At 51.4% G+C, this 21,262-nt stretch overlaps 3 protein-coding genes and 1 long non-coding RNA gene across 43 annotated transcripts in view; 1 reads left to right on the top strand and 3 right to left on the bottom strand.

Annotated features, from left to right (window-relative positions):
- Positions 1-579: 579 nt before the first annotated feature.
- HOXB1 (homeobox B1) lies at positions 580-4,391 on the bottom strand. Of its 3 annotated transcripts, none has more exons than NM_001080859.5 (2): positions 2,725-3,447; positions 580-2,019 (listed from the first exon to the last, which is right to left on the bottom strand). In NM_001080859.5, the coding sequence occupies exons 1-2, from the start codon at positions 3,329-3,331 to the stop codon at positions 1,694-1,696; spliced, it is 933 nt and encodes a 310-aa protein (NP_001074328.2). In that variant the 5' UTR covers positions 3,332-3,447; the 3' UTR covers positions 580-1,693. The 3 variants fall into 3 exon arrangements, 2 of the variants coding, with proteins under 2 accessions (NP_001074328.2, NP_001384892.1); NR_174027.1 differs by having other exon boundaries at positions 584-2,019; positions 2,116-4,376; NM_001397963.1 differs by having other exon boundaries at positions 612-4,391.
- A 6,574-nt stretch (positions 4,392-10,965) lies between these two features.
- On the bottom strand, positions 10,966-13,913 carry HOXB2 (homeobox B2). Its single transcript, XM_003642792.6, has 2 exons — positions 13,343-13,913; positions 10,966-12,101 (listed from the first exon to the last, which is right to left on the bottom strand). Exons 1-2 carry the CDS (start codon positions 13,728-13,730, stop codon positions 11,518-11,520), a joined length of 972 nt encoding a protein of 323 aa, XP_003642840.1. The 5' UTR covers positions 13,731-13,913; the 3' UTR covers positions 10,966-11,517.
- On the top strand, positions 12,347-13,718 carry LOC124417425. The gene is made up of 2 exons (XR_006932206.1): positions 12,347-13,227; positions 13,311-13,718. It is a non-coding gene; the product is annotated as an uncharacterized LOC124417425 (long non-coding RNA).
- Positions 13,914-17,962: 4,049 nt separating the features above from the next.
- The window catches only part of HOXB3 (homeobox B3), a 59,819-nt gene continuing 56,519 nt past the window's right edge, over positions 17,963-21,262 (bottom strand). For 25 of the 38 annotated variants that reach the window (XM_040653083.2, XM_040653079.2, XM_040653081.2 and 22 more), the window contains one exon: positions 17,963-20,312. In XM_040653083.2, coding sequence (XP_040509017.1) covers positions 19,546-20,312 — 767 coding nt within the window. In that variant the 3' untranslated portion in view covers positions 17,963-19,545. The remainder of the gene's footprint in view (positions 20,313-21,262) is intronic. The other 13 variants (XM_040653104.2, XM_040653105.2, NM_001397895.1 and 10 more) reach the window with 1 other exon arrangement.

Genomic DNA, 21,262 nt, shown 5'->3' with positions numbered 1-21,262 from the left:
CACCCGGCATAGGGAGGTTCGGGCCCTCCGCCCGTTCCCGTGTGTGTCTGTGCTTTGCAAAACACCCCTTCTGCTTTCGGGGACCGCCTTTGGAAGCCGAAGACATAAAACTAAGCTGACACTTCGTTTCTTTTCGGGGTTGGGTCAGCTTTACGGAATTGTTTTGTATAATTGAGAAAGTCGCCTCTCCCCCACCCCCCGACCCCCAGCTTCGTTCCAGTTAATGTCGCTGCTTTAGTAATGCAGATGTGCTTCCTTGCCAGGATGCTGATAATGGGGACGATGATAACTTTCTGTTCTCATCAGGCCCTTTTTTACACTTTACGTCGTAAAATAACTCCTCGTGGGGAGCAACGCGTTTCTGACCGGTCCCCATCGTGCAGCTGCGGATGCCATAACGAGGATGGGAGCCATAGGGTCCTCCCAGGAAGCCAGATGGAACACTTGGCTTGGGAGCCTTGGCAGCAACCAGAGACCTTTTCCTTCCTCCTCCTCCCTCTGAGCCCGGCCGCCCTCCCCGTGCAATTTCCCTGGGTGGGGGAGATCGCCATTCCGCTTAGAGCCGACAGGACTCGAAAGTGGAAAAAGTAAACTTTATTAGACTGAGGTAGTTTCATTTCGAAAAACAGGGAAGGGAGTAGAGGGAAAACAGATTCCGATTAAGAAACCACAGGCTTTTCAGGATGACCCTTTATCTCTTTAAAACAACCTTTAACGAAACTCGCCGTGGTTTTCACTTCGCCCTGCGCTAAAGCTTCTGGTGGTAAAGGGTAGCAACTGGCCGTGGTTAATTATGTTTTTCTCGGACTCCGATAAGCCTGAGGGGGTGGGGATACGAGGAGCCGTGCAGCTTCGCCCCAAGACGTGAGGCTATCGAGACGTACAATAAATAGCAGTCAGTGCATCGCGGTTGGGGGAGCGCAGTGCGGACCCCCCCGGCCTTCGTCCCATGCACGTTCACACTCGGTGCGGCAATGACCGTTGCCCAAAGCACCCCGGGCTCAGCCTTCCCCTTATCTCGTTTTATCTGATAGCACAACGCTCCCACCCCCAGGATCGGTAATACAGGCGGAGAGCGTGTAGGAAACCCTGTAAAGCGACGATAGTGCAAAATGGCAGCAGAGGAGTTGCGTTTTTGCTTCGTTTCTTTTCTTTTTCGGGTCTTCCCAGAGGCCTTCAGCGCCTTGGGCTCTTTCCGAGATACACAGAGTAAATGTAAAAGGGAAACAAAAAAAAAGCACCCCAAACTTTTCTGTTTTAGCCGTCTCGAGGGGAGGAATAACACAGCAAACTCAGGGTGCGTGCGGACAAAAGTCGTTGTGCACATCTTTAAAGCGGGAGAGAACTAAATTCGTTTTCAAGTTTCTGTAGTTGAAAGTGCAGTTCCTATCGGGGGAGGGGAGAAGGGAGAAACGTCCCTGAGACAAACGCCTATTGCTAAGGATAAACGAGGACACGGCCGCTCCTTTGGAGTCCAACGTTTGACGGAGGGTCTATAAATTAAGAGAGGAAGGCAAACGGGGAATGGGCACCGCACGCGTGGAGGCGGCCGGAGCCGAAGGGGCGGCTCGGAGGGAAGCGTGTGCGGCCGGGGCTGTGCGGGGCAGTGCGGGTCGGGCTGCGGGGAGCGGCGGGGAGCAGCGGCCCTCGAAGGCAGCCCCGATCCGGTCGTTGTGCCCCGCGGAACCGCGGCTCAGGAGGACACGGAGCTGGGGGAGGCCTCAGGTGAGGTGCAGTTGGACTGATCCGAGGCTTCACTCGCTTCCTTCGCGGACCTGGAGGCAGCAGGAGGGGCGAGACCTTCCTTTTCCCTCTTCTTCTGTTTCATCCGCCTGTTCTGGAACCAGATCTTGACTTGGGTTTCGTTGAGCTCCAGTGTAGCGGCGATCTCCACCCTCCGGGCCCGGGTGAGGTACTTGTTAAAGTGAAACTCCTTCTCCAGCTCCGTCAGCTGCTTGGTGGTGAAGTTGGTGCGAATGGTGTTGGGCTGGCCCAGCAGCCCGTATTCCGACACTTTGGCTGTAAGGAGCAAAAAACAACAGGGCAGAAGCAGTGCTTTAGCTGGGCCTGGGGGTCCCGGGGCTGTCTGATTGAATGGGCATCCCCCGTGCCTACCCTCTGCTGCGTGTTGGGCCCCCACCTCTCGCAGCTTCTCCTGAGCCACCCCTGACTTTCCAGGGACGTAACCCGGAGGGAAATGCTGCCCCGGGATCTGCAGAGCTGCTCCTTTCTCTTGCAAACGGTCCTCCCAGCTCCCTGCGAAGTGCCATGAAACTTGAACGTGCGTGGGAAGGAGTGGAAGGGAGGGGGGGGGGGAGATGGTGGGGGAGGAGGGAAGTTCCGGATTTCAGGAAGGTTTTAGAGAAGGATGTTGAACAATGAGAGAGGTGGAAGCCACCTTTGTGGAGGAAGCAGGAAACTGGGAGTGTTTCCTATTCCGAGCTGGGCTTAAAACTGCATTGGGCCTGAAGGCAAGCGAGCTCAGGGACCTCTGCCAGGTGTGCCCGAAAAATCGCTAGCTGGTTTTTCTATAGAGCTTAAAAATAAGAATAAAAATGCGTCTTCCTCAGGCAAAGGAGCCCAATGACCTCGAGCAGAAACAACTGGGAAGGCAACATTTCATAGCAGGGCTGCAGAACGACCACCCCCCGCCCGCCCTTCTCCTCAGCCCGGATGGGAACCCCCCCCCCCCCCCCCGCCGAGCCCTGAGCGCCCCAAACTCACCTGTCTTGGGAGGGTTCCTCTTCACTTTCATCCAATCGAAGGTCCGCGCCGCGCTGGCATTGGGGCACGGCTCGGAGGGACACGCGGGGTCTTTGTCCTCATTTAGGGAAGGCGAGAGGTTGCCGTAAACCCCGGGCAAGTAACCGGGCTGCTCCTGCCCGTAAAGGTGCTGCTGCTGCTGGTACTGCCCTACGGCCCCACAATAGCCCTCTGCCAGGGAGCCGAGGTGGGGTCCGGTGCTGGAGGAGTACCCGGCCGCCTGGAAGTACACGCCGTCCGCGTCCTGCTGGCCGAGGTAGAGCTGGTGGTGCCCGTAGCCGGGGCTGCAATTTTGGGTTGGGTACCCGGCGCTCGGGGCAGCGGCCGCGAAGGGCACGGAGCGCCCGGAGGCGGCGGGGAAGAAGCCGGGGCTCTGCGGGGGGAGATGGGCGGCCGCGACCGCGCTGCCCCCCGCACCGTAGCGCCCTTCTCCATGAAAAGTGTCACTGGAGGGGCTACCTGAGCAAGAGGGGAAGGAAGGGGAGCTTTGCTCTAAATGGTGGTAGGCGCCCGTCCCACGGTTACAAATTGCATACTCTAAGAAGGAGTTCATCCTAGTATTGTCCATCTGCCACTGATGGAGGAGGGTCAGCCTGTTTTGGGGGGGATTCCGCCTGCCCTACAACCTTTAGATAGTATGTCAAAGCTGTAAAACTTCCTTCCATGCATCGCTGGCCCTCGAACCCCGGAGCCTTCGGCGGGGCCGGGGTGGGGGCGGGGGGGCCACGTGGTCCGCCCCCAGCCCAATGAGCGAGGGGCTCCTGAAGTTTGTCACATCTCTGAGCTCATCCATCACGGAGATGACATTTACATGACAAAGGGGTTTCAATCAAACCCTGCCCATCAATCTGATAACAACACGAATACGTCAAAATCTTTCCTCAAAGACTTTAAAAGAGAGGAGGGAGGTGGGGTGCGGGGAGGTGATGGGGAAGAGGGGATTGGGGGAAGAATTAGAATGATCTACGACTGTTTTAAGTGCTAAAAAGGCTCCCGAGTGATGTGGTTAGCCAATTTCAGCAGAATTTCCCCTTCCCCAACTTAAAAAAAAGGTTTTCTCCGATCTTCGTTTCATCTGAAAGGCAGACAGGGGAAAAAGAGGTAGGGAGGTCTGACTGCTTCCTCCCTCCACCGCCCCAACTACAAAAGGATGCTCTCCTCTTCGTTGAGAAACTTTCCCTTGAAAGGTGGCTTGAACATATTTGGAACTTTCCGGACTAAAACTCCTATGAAAAATTCACTCTACGTGCCTTAATTTTCTCACTCCGGCTTTGTGTGTAGGGCCAGTGTGGGTAAAAGCAACGTAATTAAATCTGTATTCTAATGAGGCGATGAAATAAAGTTAGGAAGACAGAATGCCTTTTGTTGGAGAGACACCATGCCCAGCTTAGCAACTGGAGGAGAGGAACTAAAAACCACATATGTGTCCTTACTAACCCCACCAATCTTCCTATCCACCCTTCCTCCTGGGTACCTACCTGCCTACACATCCACTTCTGAGAACACGAGACGTTTTTAAGGGCTGTAACCGATGGGTTTAGGGGCTGCAACTTCAAGCTCTGCTTTCCTACACCGAACCTGCTTTGACCTTTCCCTGAGTCTGTTGGGAGCCTCGAGCTTTCCTCTAGCAGAGCCCATCTGATGAGTAGGTGGAAAGGCATTGACTGCAGCCCGGCCACTCCACTGCTCAGAGAATGGAAACATAGGTAGGCAACATTTATTTACTTGTTAGCAGAGGGAAGACAAGAGCACCCAACAATATGACGCCCACAGTCATTTGTTACTTGTCAGGATATTTACTGGTTATTCAGCCTCTAGGAAGAGCCAGGAGGGCCTTTTTTTTTCCTCCCTCCTTAAATCGGGCCAAAAGTTCACTTTGAAAGGCATAAGCACGTTCTTTAATGCAGAGCTTTGGTGTGGCTGATGCAACCCGTTGGGATGGCATTTGTTAAGCAACTGCAATAGCATCAGCCCTCCTCCCGTCTTCAAACGTCCCCGAGAGAAAAAGTGAGCTTTGCCCAACTGCATCCCTCGTCCTCCAATAAAAAGAATAAGAGGAAACGATTTCCACCGCTGTGCTTCTATTTATTCATGTATTCTGCAGACTTTGCTGATGCTGAGCAATTCAAGAAGAAAATATTTTAAGTTACAAATGTTCTTTCAAACTGAACTTTTTTTTTTTTCCATAAAACAAGAGAAAGTGCAGAAGGTGATTATGAAGCTTCAAAGCAACCTTTGTAAGAGAATTCGGTTTCCAATTTGATTCCAGGAGCGCTTTCTATATTACGTTGCGCTTAAATCGAATACATTCTATTTAACCGATGCTCACAACGATGATTCATGGATGTGAAATGAAAAAGGAGAAGGGTGGGTGTTTATTTCATCCTCGAAGCCGTTGTTTCGTATTGTTTGATAACTTTGCATCACGGTCTCGTTGTGCTGTTACAATACAGGGGGATGCTCTGTTATCACAGTACAGCTGTCCCCTGGAGCTTCAAGAAGAGCTCCGAGAGAGTTCACTACGGTGGCTTTATGGGGGGAAATGTTTTGCTATAAGAATCCTCTCAGCGAAGACTGAGCCGGAGTTTAAACCCGAGGCAGTTCCTTCTGCGGATGGGAAAATCCCATAGGATGGGATCGAAATGATAGCCATGAAATACAGCAAACCATCCGAGCCGAGCAGGGGTGAAATGTGGTCCTTGGACTCCCGGGAACCACTCCGGATCCTGGCACAGCCCTATAGGGGCTCTGCTCCCCTAAAGTAACACGGGCTTCTCCAAAAGCACGGCCTGCAGATGCTGTGAACACACCAAAGCACCAGGAATCACTTTTCCAAGTTTCCCTCTTAGCCCTTTGCCCTGGGACTGACAGCAAATCACCGTCGTTATTATTAGAGGGTTTAACTCCCCTTATAGAGAAGGTGTGAGACCGTTTGGCTCTCAGCACCGTCCCTTCATAAAGCGCAGGTGAAAGAAATACCCGATTATCGGCAGCAATCCATCGCCTGGTGAATTTAATGCAGCCACTTGTCCCATTAAAAGGCCCTTTAATGAAAGCTGAGAGAGGGGAGGTGGTCAAAACATCCGTGTTGTGTAAGTGGGAATACTCAGAGCTCTGCCTCCTACCCCCCGAAAGGAGTTAATTAGCCGTTCATTACGTCTACTACTTCATCTTCACTCGTGTGGAGGAAGAGAGGAAGGCACCGTCCGGGAGGTGCTGCTGCCTTTCGCTCAGCATTAAAATAGAGCTTCTCGAGTTGGATGAGGACAGAGGGCGAGTGAGAAGGATTCCGCTCGTTGATTCCTGGGGGGGAAAAACCCGCGTTGTCCACAATGGTGCTCGATTGGTTCATGGGAGAACGAGGAAATCCCTTCGTTGGCAGCTGTTCGGCTGCATGCGGGTGCCTCGCAGATGTCCTCAGCCCGATCCCGCAGTGCTGTGCGGGTCTTGAAGGCCCTCAGGATCCTCTACTGCAGACCCCGGGCTTTATTTGAGAAGCGGAAAAGGAACGAGAGTGTCACCAGCAGAATAATGCGGGTTTTTCCGCGGAGCTGATGGTGGCAGAGGGCTTCTCATGCACGGGACGTGGGTTGGCACATCCTGGGGCAGCCCATGGGCTTTCTGCCCCAGGTGTGAGCACAGCCAGCTTTCACTGCTAGCAAGGATGTGGGTTCTGATCCTTTGGAGAAAACCACGCCTTTTGTCCCGACAAAACGAAGACTTCATCTTAAAGGGAAGCTTTTCTCGTGAGTGCTGCCTTTTAGCGGCATGGAATAAACCCACGGAGCTCGAGGCTGCAGCGCTCTGGGGGGCTTTCACTCTTGCTTATGAAGTGCTTTGCATGCTTTGAGCTTGACACGAAGGATAAGGACCTCCTGAAGGCGCCTATGTCTTTTTTTTCCTTGTAAGAGAAGTGATACAGACTGTGTGTGTGAGTTGGGGGAAGTTCTGTGCAGGCAACACAGAAGTTAAGCTCTTTAAAAAGCTCCAAAGCGTTTGGAGTCTTCGGATGCTTCGCTTTCGAGTTAAATATAAATACAGTCTTTCTCTGTAATACATTTCTAATATAAATACAATACTTTCTCTGCGGAGAAAGATTGTGTCTTGCATAAGAAATGCCCCTGGTGGCTCCTGGCCATGTGGTTTATAAGCGCGTGTTCGTCCCTGACTTTGTTATCATCAAAAAGGACCCACACCGTCCAAATGATGCATCGAAATGCACCTAAATCTAAAAAATGGAGGGGGAGGGGAAGAACGCTAACAAGGAAAACTGCCTTCAGAGTTCGGGAGACCGAAGAAACGCTGAAGGAATCGTTGGGATGAACTGCAAGCACGGGGCTATCTCGGAGCTGGAAAATGAACGCGAGACAATTAAGATAAGAGAACAGTTCTTATCTGCCTCGCCCAGGAGAGAGCAGCACCGGGACAGGAGCCCACAGAGCCGGGCAGGGACACGCTTTGTGTTCTCGGCCTCCTGAAACGCCTATTTCTGTATTTCTCCTCCTGAGTGTGGCACAGCCCCCGTCTAATCCCACCTCTATCTACTCCAAAAGATCAAACTCCTCCTCTTAGGGCTTAGGGAACCGGTCCTGATTGCCTGGGAATCGCATCGGCCGTGCTTATGTGGGCCCCGGGGCAGAGCTGGGTGTGTTTAAGTCCACCCGTCCGGCTAATGAGCCTCATTTCAGCCTTCAAGCACGGTGACAGTGAAGGGAAGAGGTCTGTACCCGCTGTCCCTATGTAGAACCGTGCTGGCTGGGAGCGGGTTGAACCCGGTGAGCTCCAAACCCTCTGAGTTCCGCTTAAATCTGTGCGATTTATCTGCACTGCAGAAACTCGACGTGGGGCATCTCCTCCTGAACCCGTCCTTTAGAAACCGCCTGATTTTATTCACGTCTTCACCAACGCTGTAGTATTTGTCGGGCAGCGTTATTAATATCATCCAGCATCATTTTTAAACAACGCTCCCCCAGCCTTGAGACCTGGATTGACCACAGCGTTTCCTAAAGCAGTTTTCTCTGGACCCGACCTTCACTTTCCCTATCATGGTACGTAGAGAGGGGGGAAAAGTAGCAGGTAAAGTGTGCATCCATCCCTGTGATGGGTGCGAGAGTGCCAAGAAGACAAGCAGAAGGTCCTCTCTCCCACCTCCTACCTTTGGTAGGGATGGAGCATTGGGGACGCTCTAAAGCTTTGCTCAGACAGTACGAGGATGCTGGAAAAGTGTATTATTGCTCAGGTGGGAAAACAGTCACTGTGGGGATATCCCCAGAAAGGAGGAATGTGGCATCAGCAGCTCAGGAGGGAACTGGGAGCGATTCCCACACGGGGGTTAACTCTTCGAGGTTCTGCTCCTGCCACTCTTTCCTGCACAGAAGGTTTTCCACCTTGTGCCTTCCCATGGCTCTAATGGGTTAGTTCAGCATCTTCAGGGCCTCAAGTAGCTCTTTAGCAAATACATCCCCAGACTAGCCCAGCGCAAGATAAATATTACTTTAGCATCCCTACAACACGTGCGAGCACATCTCATTTGCATATTTCTAGCTTAATAATCGTGAGGCAATTGCAGTGTTTTGACAACGATCAAGAGCTGAATATGCTTAATATGCTTAATGTATGCCCTCCAGTTGCACGGAACAGAAGGGCAGGGTTGCAAATATGCATTCCCCATTTGTTTGACATTTTGAAGAAGGTAAAGAATGGCTGAACTAATGGTGAAATCTTACAGTCATTCAATAATTTAGATTTTATTGAATATTCCCCTTCTTTCCTCCGACATTTCAGTCTTGCTAATTAGGACAAATAAGAAGGGCCCTGCTGTTAGCAAGGATAATAACTGGCGAGGTTCCATTTATTAAGTCACTTTCCGTGGGTGTAGAATTGATCTGTGGCTGTGACTGGCATGCTTTCCAGACCTGCAGCAACTTTGAGAAGTCATTACGATCTGCGGAAGGGCCCTCGTTAGAGATCTGTATTGATAAGGTGTCAGGGTTTGTTCGGTGGGTCCGTGGGACCCCCCCACACCCCACTCCATCCCACCCTGCGTGGACGTGGCGGGGAAGGAAGGCCGTCCCCTCGCAGCCCCTAAAGGGCATCCTGGAGGGGAAGGTGTTGCCCCTGCTGTCCCCTCCCCTTCTCCTCTCGCTTCCCCTCCTCCCTTCCACACGGGAAGGGCGGGTGCGCTCGTGGAAATCCGCTGCAAAATTGATTCGCCAAGTGATAGATGTATGCGTGCGTGTGTGTTTAAGTCGAGCGAGGAGCTCCCTTCTCTTGGGAGGTTCGTGGCATGTGCAAACACACGAGCCAAAATAAAGCGCGGCGCAGCGGCTCCTGCCCTGGGGCCGGAGCGGGGGCTGCGCAGGGCTCTCGGAGGGGCCGAGGGACCATCTGATGGTCGGCCCTCGCCTCCCCACAACGAGCCTGTATTCAAGGCTGCGGGGGGCGGGGGAGGCGAGAGGGGAAATATGTAAAGCGCTGGAACAAATGGCGCTTTGATAGACAACGTCTGGCAGTGCCAACGCTGCCGCTGAGTATGTTCCAGAAGCTGGAGATATTAAATAAACTTAAAGATAATGAATAGCCTTCTGTAGGGCTGCGCTCTTCCCACCCCCTCACACCCCCCTCCCCCTCCTCGTGCCTCCGGATCGCGGTGCGGGGGCTGGGACGGCTGTAGCATCGGGCACTGCTCTTTGTTACGGGAGGATGCTCAGTAACGTTCGCATGCACGTTTTAATTGCAGCCTACTTCGATTTTCGGTATAAACATACTCCATCCCGGAGAGGGATGTTTGCAGGATGGAAACGTCCGCCCGTTCGGTTGGGAAAGAGGGGTAGCGATGTCGGTAGGAACGAAGAGGCGGCCGTAAAACCAACCTCCCTTTGTTCCGACGGGAAGCGATCATCCAGCATTTCGAACGGCAATTTCGCAAACATCTGTCGAGGGCATTTCTTTCTTTCTTTCTTTCTTTCTTTCTTTCTTTCTTTTTCTCTTTCGTTTTATTTCTTTTTACCGCTCGAAGCTGGAAGCGAGCCTGGGTTGTGATGCTCTTAATACGAATTAAAACACGGAGGCGAGCACACGAGATTCCCACACCCCTAAGGAGGGGGGTGGGGGGGGTGAGGGGGGTGACAGCACCCGGCCCAGCGCTCTGAGGCCCCCGGCAGAGCCCATCGGTACAGCAAACGGCCGAGTCCCGCTGCTCCGCTCCGTTCCGGCCGCCCCAGCCTCCCTCCCCCCCCCCCCCCCCCCCCCCCGGGTTCTCCTCTCGCTTCTCCCATCGCTCCGACACGGCCGCCGAATTTCTGCCGTGTGCGAGGAAACACCGGTGACTTAGCAAAGACGTAATATGATTTATTTTGGGTGTCACCGCGATTGATTCCTGCGCTGACCCCTTTTCATTCATAAGCCTCCCCCACCCCCTCTGCCTCGCCCTCCCTCTTTGATATATGAGTTTTGTGTTTAAAATTGCACGTTGCGAGAAAGCTTTCGGAAAGAGAGCTGCGAAGAGGGAGAGAGCAGCACAAATCGCTGTGGATGGAGACAACAGATTTACCAGGCCGGGCTATTTCGATGGGGTTTGGTTTTTCGTGGAGGAAAGGAGAGGAAAAAAGGAAAGGAAAAAAAAAAAAGAAAGGAAAAAAAAAAAAAAAAAAAGAAAGGCCTCTTTTGGGATCATCTCTTCCCTCTCTATTGTATTCCTGTATTGCCCAAAATGCTGTCACCCACATTTCGTACCCATCCGAAACCCTTTACCGCGTTTCCTCCTTTACTTTTTGCCTGACCAGAACGTGGATAACGCCGATAATCGCCTCTCGTCGGCATTTGCTGCTGCAGAGCGGGGAGAGCCGTGGGATGCGGGAACGGAATGTGCGGGGGCTCCGCTCGCTGCCTTTGTGCCCCCACTCACCGCCTCTGCACCGCTCCCACTGACAAAAACCCGACGGGAACCACTGGAAACCAAAGCCCCGCTTCGATTCCTTTCCCCAAATCGCCACAATAATAATCATAATAAACCACGCTGAAAGAAAATGCGGGCTCCGACTCGCGAAGCCCCTCGGGTTGTTGGCTGCGAGCGATCCCCTTTGTCTTTCGTCTTTGAATGCACACCAACAGACACCACATTGCTGCCGATCAGGGGAGAGGAAGAAGATTGATTCAGGCCAACAAAGCATTTCGAACGAAACACGCAGCAAAGCGCTTCCCTCGGTTTTATAAAGGCATTTATTTACTCTATGAAAATAATGTACAATAAATAATTTGCCATTTGCTATTAAAGGATCTGAATAAATAATCTACATCTAAAACTTAAAAAGGAGGAACGAATATTCCTCTGCTTTTTTCTCATTATTATTTCCTTAAGAAATCTAAAAGGCTCATTCTGATTCCTGAGAAAGTCGCTTGGAGGATTCACAATGGTTTTCTCTCGAGGGCGGTCATCTCTGATGCGCATGGAAACTATTGGGTGCCTCCTTTAAAATAAATAAGGAACAAGCCTACCATTTAGCAACTAATTTATCTTGTAAATAAAAAGCTCTTTTTATATGAGCCTTCTCAAATAAATACTGCGGCTGAGATTCGGGTCCCTCAACTTGAAGAGCTTTAAAATGTCCGTCGAACGGGATGGGGTGATTGAATGGGGGATGATTTGGGTTTGTTTTTGGGGTGACCCCCCTCTCGTTTGGAGAGCTGGAGCGGCTCGGGGTGGGACAGAAAGGGATAAACAAAAAAAAAAGAGAGAGAGACAGGCGGGGACCGCTATTGGAAATTGAAGTGTTGCAGATCTATGGTACAAAGTGCGCTGGTAAAAAAGTCCAGATCTTCCTCCGAGAAGTGGAGGGGACTCTCCAAGGAGTCCTGCAGAGCTGGAGAGAGCTGCAGGCAGGACTCTGCCGAGAGGATGCTGAGTTCCGGCAACCAAGGCGAGCCCTGGCTCTCGGGAAAGCCGAGCTCCGAGGGGGGGGCTCCGGGCCGATCGGTACCCCGAGGGCTGCGGGGCTGCTCGGGCTGCGCACCCCGGTACGGCCCCGGGCACGGCCCCAACGCGGGGCTCTCCTCGGCCTCATCCGTGGCTTCGCTGCCCTCGTCCAGGCCGGGGTAAGCGATGTCCCCGTCGGGGGGTTCTTTATACTGTGTTTGCCTCTTGTGCTTCATCCTGCGGTTCTGGAACCACACTTTGACTTGCCGCTCGGTCAGGTCGAGCAAAGCCGCGATTTCCACCCGACGGGGCCTGCAGAGGTATTTGTTGAAGTGGAATTCCTTCTCCAGCTCCAGGAGCTGCGTGTTGGTGTACGCTGTCCGGAGCCTCCTAGAGCCGCTGCTGTCTGCCAACCCCTGCGTGTCTTAAACACACAAAACCTCACATTGCGGGGAGGGAGCGGGGCCGGGGGGAGGATGGAGGGGATGGAGTCGTCGTCTCCCCCCCCCCCCCCCTACGGGCAGAGCGCAGCGTGCCCCCACGGTACCCATCGGGGGGGAGGTGGGGTTGGGGAGCCGCTACGGAAGAAAATAAATGTTTAATGGCGCTCTTCCAATGGGGATGAGGGCTGGAAATCGCTTTCTTGTTGCCTTGTCCCAAGGAGGAGAAAGGATTTTGCTCCCTGGCTTCTCCTTTTAGACACCTTCCTTCCCTGCCTTCTTCTCAGGGAGGGGGAATTTCGACCTGTTCCTTCCCTTTTTATTATTATTACTATTATTATTATTACTATTATTATTACTATTATTTTAAAGCCAGTAGGTTAAAGACTGACGCTGCGGAGCTTTGATTTCATTATTCCTGCGTTATCTGATCACTGAGCTCTGATATCCGCTCTTCTGCCTGAACATTCTTAGACCCGAACGGTGCTACAAAAATACTCCAACAGTGAATTGTGCCTCGAACGTTTTGTCCCCGGAGAAGGAGGATCCCTGGCCGGGGCTGCCGAGCTCCCTATCCAAAGGACGCCTCGGAGAGAAGACGTTCATTTAACCGGGGGTTGGGGGGGGTTGGGAGTTCCTATCTATCCATTCGTTTATTTTTGCTATAGGGATCTGGCTCTTCCCATTGCCTTGGATGCTCGGGGAGTTCTGCTCGCTCTCCTGCCTCCTCATCTCGCCTGCAGCAAACCCCGCGTTACCCACCCGTCCTTCTTTTCCCTCTCCACTCTGCTTTCGGTTTTTTTTTTTATTCCCCCTGTAGGCTGTAAAAGAATTCGAGGCTGGCAGGGGAAGTCAAGAAAATGGAGCCGTGGCTCAGCTGCCAAATCCTCCTTCTGTAGCTAATAAAAAGCCCGGCTTCCCCGGAAATCTCTCCCTCTTCGCTTTCGCAGAAGTTGCAGCAAATTGCTCTTTTATTTGCGGGGGGGAGGAGGCAGTATAAATTCCCCACCCCCCCCCCACCCCCCTCCCATGCCCCCCCACCCCGGCTGTGTGCATTGCTGCAGTGTATTTTATTGCGTGACACAGTTTCGGAGAGGCGCGGGACAAAAAGTCTGATGGGGGGGGGGGGGGGCGCGGGTAGGGCTGCTGGTGGGAAGGGGATTGTTTATGATTCGGATCCTCTCCGATTTCAGCCAACACCCCCTCACCCCCTCATTATACGAACCTGCAGGAGATCCTGCGGCGGGGATCGGCACCGAGGAAGATGATGGGGGGAAAGAAGAGGAAGACGAGGATGGAGCCTGGGTAGCTTTCTTGGAAGATTTCTTCTCCTTCATCCAGGGGAATTCCGCTGCCAAGGGGCCGGGCTGTGCCGGAGGCTGAGGCTGGAGCAGGCCATGGGATGCTCTTTTTTGGCTCCTCGGTCTTGCCTGGCTGCTGGAACAAGGATTCAGGCTGAGGACGGTTTGCTCAAAAGGAGGAGGAATTAATGTCGAGTCCTTGATTGATGAAGTTTGAAATGTCTCCAGGACAGCGGGAAGAGACGTCAGGCACTCTGCGAGCGAAGGCTGGCTATTTATAAACCCGATCTCCCTCTCAAATTCAAAATTCATGGCTTTTCCAGGGCCCAGGGTTTAAAAAGCGGGAGGGGGGAGGAAGGAGGAGGGGAAGAGAGGAAGAAATCTGAGGGCCTCAGTTTTTATGGCAGTGATGATGATGGTTCTCGGGCTTTTTATAATTGTTATATTGCTGATAATACAGGCGTATGGGGACCTTGCTCTATTAAACTCGAGACTGGGGCGAAATTGCAGCCAATTCCTGGTCACGTGGCCACCTCTGGCCAATGGCAGGCGGGGCCTGGTGGCAAACAGAAAGCATTATTTTCTTTAATTGATTAAAAAAAAAAAAAAAAAAAAAAAAGGCGAGAGAGAAGATTCCAAGGAAAGGATCCCCGCCATCGCTCCTCAGCAAGCAGAGGGCTGCAGGGTGGTCCGGTGGGGCCAGCGGGCAGGCAAATGCTGCCTGGGGCTGCTGGGTGCTGCCTGGCACTGCCTGGGGCTGCTGGGTGCTGTTTGGTGCTGCTTTGATGCTGCCTGCACTGCTGGGTGCTGCTCAGTTCTGCCTGCACTGTTGGGTGCTGTTTGGTGCTGCTCGGTGCTGCCTGAATTGCTGGGCACTCCACAGTGCTCTGTAGCATTACTTGCACTGCCTGGTGCTGCTCGGTGTTGTCTGCACTGCTGGGCACTCCATGGTGCTATGTGGTGCTGCCTGCACAGCCTGGTGCTGCTCGGTTCTGCCTGCATTACTAGGTGCTGCTGGGTGTTGCATGCATTGCCTGGTGCTGCTGGTTGCTGCATGCATTGTCTCGTGCTGCTGGTTGCTGCCTGCACTGCTGGATGCTGCTCAGTTCTGTTTGCACTGCTGGGTGCTGCATGGTGTTGCATGCACTGCTGGGTGCTGCTCGTTCCTACCTGCACTGCTGGGTGCTGCTCGGTGCTGGCAGCACTGCCTGGTGCTGCGTGGTGCTTCCTGGCCCTGCCAGCTCTGCCCTGCTCTGCCTTTGCCATTTGCTCGTCTCCACAAAGTTCGCACCCCCCGGGGGGATACAGGCGTGGGAAAAGCGGCTGTGCCCACCCGAGGTGCCCGCATGCAGCCTGGGAGAAGGCGGCCCGAACCACAGGAGAGCTGCCTGGGGGGTATTTGCATGCCATAAATACATCGCCGAGCTTGAGAAGCTCGGATCGGCAGGAAGGTCTGTCTGAGCCCGGGTATGAGGCACTTAGGAAATCAAGTGTGCTTTCAAGTCAAGTATAGTCAGATCGGCCCGATTTAGCTCCTTAAACGACTTTTAAAGAAGCAGAGTAATCCTTCTGCTTCTAAAGCGACACTTAATGGACCCTTGGCACTTTCCTTAAAGGCCAAACGTGTTTTTAAGGTCATGGATATCTCTGAAATCACATCTCTTCCCTTCCCATCTTATATTTCCCCCCCCAACCCCACCCCCTCCCATTTTCCCTTGCCAATAAACGGCTCCACTTCCAGAGTTTACTAAATAAATAAATAAAGCGAAAAGTCACTTCCCAGGAAGATCGTTCCTTTCTTTTAAAGTGGCCGAAATCCACACAGCCCGAAAAGAAGAGAGAAACAATCAATCTCTTTTTCTTTCCCTCGAATGAATTTGACAGCTCAGCCCGGATCCCTCAGCAAAGGATTTTTTGGCTTTAGCGAAGGTGTCACTCAGTGCTAAATATAGAGCCGAAAAACCCAGTTTAACCCAGGGGTCTGAATTCGGGAAGTGTGGAATGTAACCATTTCTTGGGGAGGGGGGGGGGTAAAAAAATAAGTTGCCTACAGCAAAATGGAAGTAGGGATGGTTCGTGTGTGTTTGTTCAAGCTCCCCTTCTCCCCTTTTGCAGCAGGCTGCATTCACACGGGGGGAAGCCTGGAAACTTTTGTCACTTCAAGCATCCGTGTGGGTGGGGAGGGATTCAGAGGACCCCATAGTAGTGAAGCTGAAGCTGAACCGGCGATCCAAGCGCAGTTTGGCAAAGGGGCAAAACCAAATTAAAGGGTGATACGAATACAAAACGCGGTTCGATTGAAGGCTTTGGGGGTTTGGGGGGGGGGGGGGTTTCCTTAAATGTTGAACGTTCGTGTATGCGCTCATCGAAATAAACATAAATCTCATCAGATCGGGGCAGAAGCACGAATTCTGAGTTTGATTTGGGGTCGTTTCTTATTGGTTTGGATGGAAATGCATGTAGAGGAGTTCGGGTTTTGTCATTGGAAGTGGTTCGCTGAGGAGCTGCGGTGCGGCCGAAGAGTTGGGGATGCAAAAGGAAACCCTTTCCCAGCCGCCCTCAGTTGGTTCCGCTGCTTTTGCTAACACCAAAGCTGCAAAATAAAACAAAACAAAACACGAGGACGGCATCTCTTGGGGAAAGAGCGGTCTCTTTTCCCACGCGCCCCGAGGAAAATAATGCAGGCTCTCGGGGGGAGGGCATGGCCTGATGGGAAGCGATTCCCAAGGCTGGTGAGCGGTTGGGAGGTGCGATCACCGCGGGGCAAAGCCGGCTCTGCTCCCGTCATAGAGCGCCCAAACGGAACATGAAGGTGCGGAGGTTTGCAGGAGTCCGTGCAGAAGGCGTCACGAGAAAGCACGAGCGGCTCCCAGCCCCGAGCATCGCCTCGAGTTCTCCTTAAGGATCCTGAGCTCGATGCTGGGGACCCCTGATACAAAACCCCATCGGGTTGTGGGATCGAGGGAATGGTATTCAGCAAAGGGAGGGAGGGGGGAGGGTGTAGGGGGGGGGGAAGCCACCGCCTGAGCCTTTTATTTGCCCCGATCCTGATCAGTGTTTGCACGCTTTTATGCTTTTAAATTATAGTATCCTCGAATGGTAAATTGCTCTCTGCATGGATGGGCAGAACCGAGCACCGGTCTTGGGAGAAAAACAAGCCCCGTCTTTCTTTTATACCGCTATTTATTATTGCGCGAAGGTTATAATTATTAACCTGGAACTTCATTTAGTAAGCGAGATCGGAGAGAGGAAGGAACACGAAATATTTCTCACGGAAATCTCTCTCCTCTCCACAGTTTCACTTGAGGGGGGGGGGTGGTGTTTATTCAGACACCCACGGCTGTTCCTGAATGTGCACACCTGTGTGCAAAACCACGGGCAGAGCGCACACACTCACACTTACACACCCACACCGGGTCGGTGCTGCCCAACCTTTCCCTCCCTCCATACCCCCCAACATCGGAGCATCTCCAGTCTGACATCAGCTTTCCATAAGCTTTTCCACCCCCCTTTCCAGAGCCATAAAACTCGTATCGCCCCTCGCTGCTTTCGTATCAGTTTTCTTAAGGCTTTGCAGCATAAAAACCCGAATTTTGCACTGTGTGATCCTTGCTGCTGCCAAGGGCTGCTCCCCCCATTGCTGTCTCTTACAGGGCAGCCTTTCGCAGCAGCTTTCTCTCTCTCTTAATGACAATTTCCAGCGTGCTTGCACGAAGATACGTGTGTTGCTGCGTGTGCACGCGTGACCATCCCCGTCCGTGTGCATGCGTGTGCTCACACGGCAATTCCCATTCTCTCCGCTTTTAAAATCCCTGCGTGGAAACCCGGGCCCTTTTCTTTTATTATTATTAGTATTTTGTCCGTGATTAATCATTTTCCTTTGTTTTCATTTACGGCCCAATGGCGGCCCGGCCCCGGCGCCACGTGACCCCCCTTTGTGACCGTGGGTGCGTGGGGGGGGGGGGGGGAGGGGGCGCGGAGTGGGGGGCGGCCCCGGGGAGGGCGCGGCCCCAAATCTCAGCCTCTCTCTGCGAACCGCGTGGGCCGCTCCGCTCCCCGGCCTTGACTACAACGCTCTTCGTTCCTCTCTTTCCTTCCTTCATTTATTTTTGTTTCTTTTTCCTTTTCCTTTTATTTTTTTTCCTTTTCTTCTTTTTCTTTTTCCTTTTTTCTCCTTTTCCTTTTTCCTTTTTATTTTCCTTTTTCCTTTTCTTTATCTTTTTTCTTGTTTTCTTTCTCTTTCTCTTTCTCTTTTTCTTTTTCTTTCTCTTTTTCTTCTTCTTTTTCTTCTTTTTCTTCTTCTTAATCTTCGTTTCTCTCCTTCTCTCTCTTCTTCTCTTTCTTCCTCTTCCTTCTTTTCTGCTCCCCTTTTTCTTCTTTTTTTACCTTTTCTTTTTCATTTTTTCCCCTTTCCCTCTTTCCTTCTATCTTTTCTTTCCTCTTTTCCCTTTTTCCCCGTTTCCTTTCCCTCCCCCCCTTTTTGTTTTTCCTTTTCCTTTATCCCTTTCCTCTTCCTGCTTTTAAATCCAACTGATAGGACGAGATGAAATTGATAACAGAAAGTTTATTCAAGAATTGTTCAACAGACAACCCTTAAGCAAGGAAATAAAATAACTACTATAAGAACAAAGAAAGATCTCCAAAGAGGAGGGGCAAGATGGGAGGGAGGGATTAGCTATAGTTCTTCTAATTCAGGACTATACAATTACAGTCTGGTTCTGCTCTCATGCCTCCAGTAGAACTAATTACATTATTCATAAGTACGAAGGTAACATAAAACTACTCGTCTTTCTAAATTACAGTAACTAAAATAAGCTTGTTGTACAATGACAAGGAAACACAATGTCCTTTATAACAAGTAAATACTAAAAAAGTACAATTTGATTCTTTTTTTTTCCCTCATATAAATACATAATATTGGGGATAAATAATACAAAAAGGAAAATATTTTAAACTGGCTATAACCAATAAATATATATGAATGTTCACCAGAACACACACCTATTGAAGGACGTCTCGACTGAGTTCAATGAACGCCCTTCAAAGTTGTTTTTATACCCATTATATGTAAACTCTAAGTGCAACAAAGATGTCCAGACAATAAAGCATTAGCAAATCCTAGAGATCCATTCACTTCTGCTTCCATTGGAGGACATTCCATTTGTTCAAATATACCCTGTTTTCACGTAAGGTCAAGAGAAGAGGAGGAAAGAAGCATAGGACTTCTAAGTCTTAAGATTGCTTTTCTATTAATGAACCCTAAGAAAAATCCCCCCCAAAAAAACAAAAACCCTGGCATCATCAAATGGAAATTTCACATCATCAGTGGCAAAGGTGGAAAAATATTCAGACCTGTCAACATTTTCTTCCTCTCTTTGGACTGCCGTTCCTGTTGGTGGGGTTCAAGGCAATTTAGAAACTCGTTTCCTAAACCTTTTTGCAATTCTTAGACCTCTCTCATTTTCTTTTCTTTTTTCTTACTATTATTTTTGAGAGGGGATGTGTGGGTGGGAGGGGAAGAGCGTGGATCCCACGCGTTGGCAGGTGTGTATATTTGCCTTTTGTGTCGGGATTGGTGGGAAGTAACTCAGCGAAGAAGGATGCCCTGCCTCTGGAGGTTGGGGAGGAAAGCACGAAGCTCTTGATTAGGACTGAAGTGGAGGGCGGTTTTCTTGTGCATCCCTTGTGCTAACCTGTGTAGCCAGGTGTAGATGCAGAGGCAGCAACTGTAAAGGTTAGGCTGGCCATCTGCTTTCCATTGGCCAAGAATTATCAGTGATAATCTGCCCTGGGTTTGGAAATTGAGGGTGTTGCTGCTAAACGTCTACTAGGTTCCCATTAAACACCCCCAAAGCCACTTCAGAAACATTTGTGTTGACCCACAGGAGGTACATCTTTTCAGAGAGAGAGATGCTTTTGACATTAAATACTGAAGTCCTTGGAAACTGTGCCAAACAGAACCCAGAAATAACACTGGCAAGCTCAACAGCTTGGTAGAACTTGCCTAAGAGAAGAAAGGAAGAAAACAGCTCAACACAAATGTTTCTGAAGGCCGTCCTGCCCCGTGCCCCATCCAAGTCATGTGTTGGTTGCCATCCAGTTCACTTGAGCCCATCCCTGCTCCCGATCACAGGTGGGTCAGCTTGGGGGCCTCCTGGATTCTGCCCTGAGAAGATGCGTGGTGCGAGGAAAGGTCTGTGTAGGTGGGGTGGGGCTCGCATGGTCCGTGGTGTTGGCTTGGAGGCATCTGCGGGGGCCCACTGTAGTCCATGTTGGCCGCCTGGTGATGTGGGAGGTGATTGAGGCCGTAAAGGGATGGGCCAGAGGTGGGCAGGGAGTCCACATAGTTACCTCCAACGTAGACGGGACTTCCCTGCATGCTGGGAGTCCCGTAGGCCACCCCGTTCCCTTGTAATACATGGGGGTCGTACTCGGGGGCCGTGTTGGTGTACTTCTGTTGGGAGGGGCAGCCTTTGATGGGGTTTTGGTAGTTAGTTGACATGGCGTAGGCATTTTGGTGGGGCTTATTGAAGGAAGGTGGGGAGGGGGCATCATAGTTACTGCTCATGGTGTGCAAGGCGTTCATAAACCCGGCGGAGGATTGCATGGGTTGGGGGGGGCTGCCGGTGGGGGAAGGCCCTCCAGAGGAAGAGCCCATCCCTTTTGACTTCTGATCTTTCTTATACTTCATCCTCCTGTTCTGGAACCAGATCTTGATCTGCCTCTCGCTGAGGTTCAGCAGGTTGGCCATCTCCACGCGCCGGGGCCGGCACAGGTAGCGGTTGAAGTGGAATTCCTTCTCCAGCTCCACCAGCTGCGCGCTGGTGTAAGCTGTGCGGGCTCTCTTGGAGGCCGAGGAGCCTGGAGGGCTTTTCTCGCCGCTGCAGGTTTCTGCTGGCCGTGAAATGAAATAAAAGATAATTACTTACATGCAGAAATTGAATGCATCGTTTCTTAATAAATCCTGGAACAGGCACGAGAGCTCGACCCCCCTCCCCCCGTTCCTCACCCCTTTGCATTAGCCTGCACTCCATAATCATGTCATTTATTAAGAGTTCTGTTCTCCAAAGCTGCCCCTGGTTTATGAAAATTTGATCATGTCATGTAGAAAAGGATTCCAGGGCCATTTATTTAGGAGTCGATTATTTTCAACAGATAATTTTGAGAAAATAATATTTGGCAGGGGGGCAGTCACTGCGAAGCCAATTAATATTAACGTGGGGCAGTGTTGGGAGGCACTTTGTTTGCAGAAGTGTGGATACACACACATGCACGTCTTGTTTGTGCCTCGTATTTGCGTAACAGAACTATCTGCACGCACGCTGTTAAATACCAAATCCCATTTGTACTGATATTTTTGTACTATAAGCATGTGCACAACGGATGTATGATATTAATACAGTGAAGTGTGTGCTGCAGAGTTTATACAAATACATTTGTCACAACAGTGCTGTTTCCACACTGATCTTTTTCTTTTTTTCTTGATTGCATTAGAGATGTGTGCGTGCATGCAAAAATATCCACCTATTTATGCATATGCTCCCTGCATGCACACGTACACTCAGAGCACTGTGTTCACTGCTGTGTCTGAGGCAGGGGGGAGGAAGAGAACAAGCATTCAGCCTCAGCATCACTGGGCAATTGGTGGCTGTACATTTTGGGGTATGTGTATCTGCACAGTCAGGCAGTGGCCCTATTCAGCTGCCTGGCTGTACTTCCCTGCTGTGCTCTGGTTGTTGTAGGATAAGCCAAGTGTTCTCAGCCAGCACTGCAGGATGGACCAAGGCCATGGGTTGCACACGGCTGGCAGCTGTGGGTCGTGCCCAGTATCTACATCCTCGCTG

The sequence above is a fragment of the Gallus gallus genome, chromosome 27 (genome assembly GCF_016699485.2).
Source record: "Gallus gallus isolate bGalGal1 chromosome 27, bGalGal1.mat.broiler.GRCg7b, whole genome shotgun sequence".
Taxonomy (NCBI): domain Eukaryota; kingdom Metazoa; phylum Chordata; class Aves; order Galliformes; family Phasianidae; genus Gallus; species Gallus gallus.
This window is presented reverse-complemented; position numbering and strand designations above follow the sequence as displayed.